Genomic DNA, 634 nt, shown 5'->3' with positions numbered 1-634 from the left:
CCTGCGCTGGGAGGGCGTCTTCCGCTGCATCCCCATCTTTGGCATGTCCTTTGCCTGCCAGTCGTAAGTGCCGCCTGCCCAGGCCCGGCTGCGTCCTGTGTGTCGTGTGGGGGGTCGGTGCCGGGCGCGGGCCTCGTCCGTTTCTGTAAGGGCCTGGCTCAGGCTCCGTGTCCAGTCCTGTTCCCTTGTGACCTTTGCCCCTCTGCCCAAGGGAGCGGCTGCATTGTTATGCGTCTCGTCAGTGAGGACTCTGGCTTGTCCTCGTGCTGCCAGCACGGCTGGTGAGAGCACCGGTTTGCCAAGTCCCCGAGGAGAGCTGGCTGTGGGGATGCGGAGCCGCCAGCCCATCTGATCCGCAGTTCCCAGCGTTTGCCAGAAGTTAGCTGTTTGCGTGAGAACATTTAGAAGGAAGTTGCACAAACATTGCCTGCAGGCTGCTCTGGGGCGCTCTGCTGTCAGAGGCCTGTGGGCTTGTGTGCACGCGCATGTGTGTGTATGTGTGTGAGCACGTGTATGTGTGTATGCGTGTGTGTGCGCGTGCATGTGCGCGCGTGTGTGGGCATGTGTGCGTGTGTTGGCGCCGGCGCGTGCCCTCCCTGGCGCGGAGCTCTGAGCGCAGACCAGGCTGTTCCCG

General features: G+C 63.2%; 1 protein-coding gene across 1 annotated transcript in view; it reads left to right on the top strand.

Annotated features, from left to right (window-relative positions):
- Positions 1-634, top strand: part of SLC38A10 (solute carrier family 38 member 10) — a 22035-nt gene that overhangs the window by 6619 nt on the left and 14782 nt on the right. The window contains 1 exon segment of the mRNA XM_015559787.1: positions 3-63. Within this exon segment, the coding sequence (XP_015415273.1) occupies positions 3-63 (61 nt within the window).

This window comes from Myotis davidii, unplaced genomic scaffold (genome assembly GCF_000327345.1).
Source record: "Myotis davidii unplaced genomic scaffold, ASM32734v1 scaffold211, whole genome shotgun sequence".
In the NCBI taxonomy this organism is placed as follows: domain Eukaryota; kingdom Metazoa; phylum Chordata; class Mammalia; order Chiroptera; family Vespertilionidae; genus Myotis; species Myotis davidii.
This window is presented reverse-complemented; position numbering and strand designations above follow the sequence as displayed.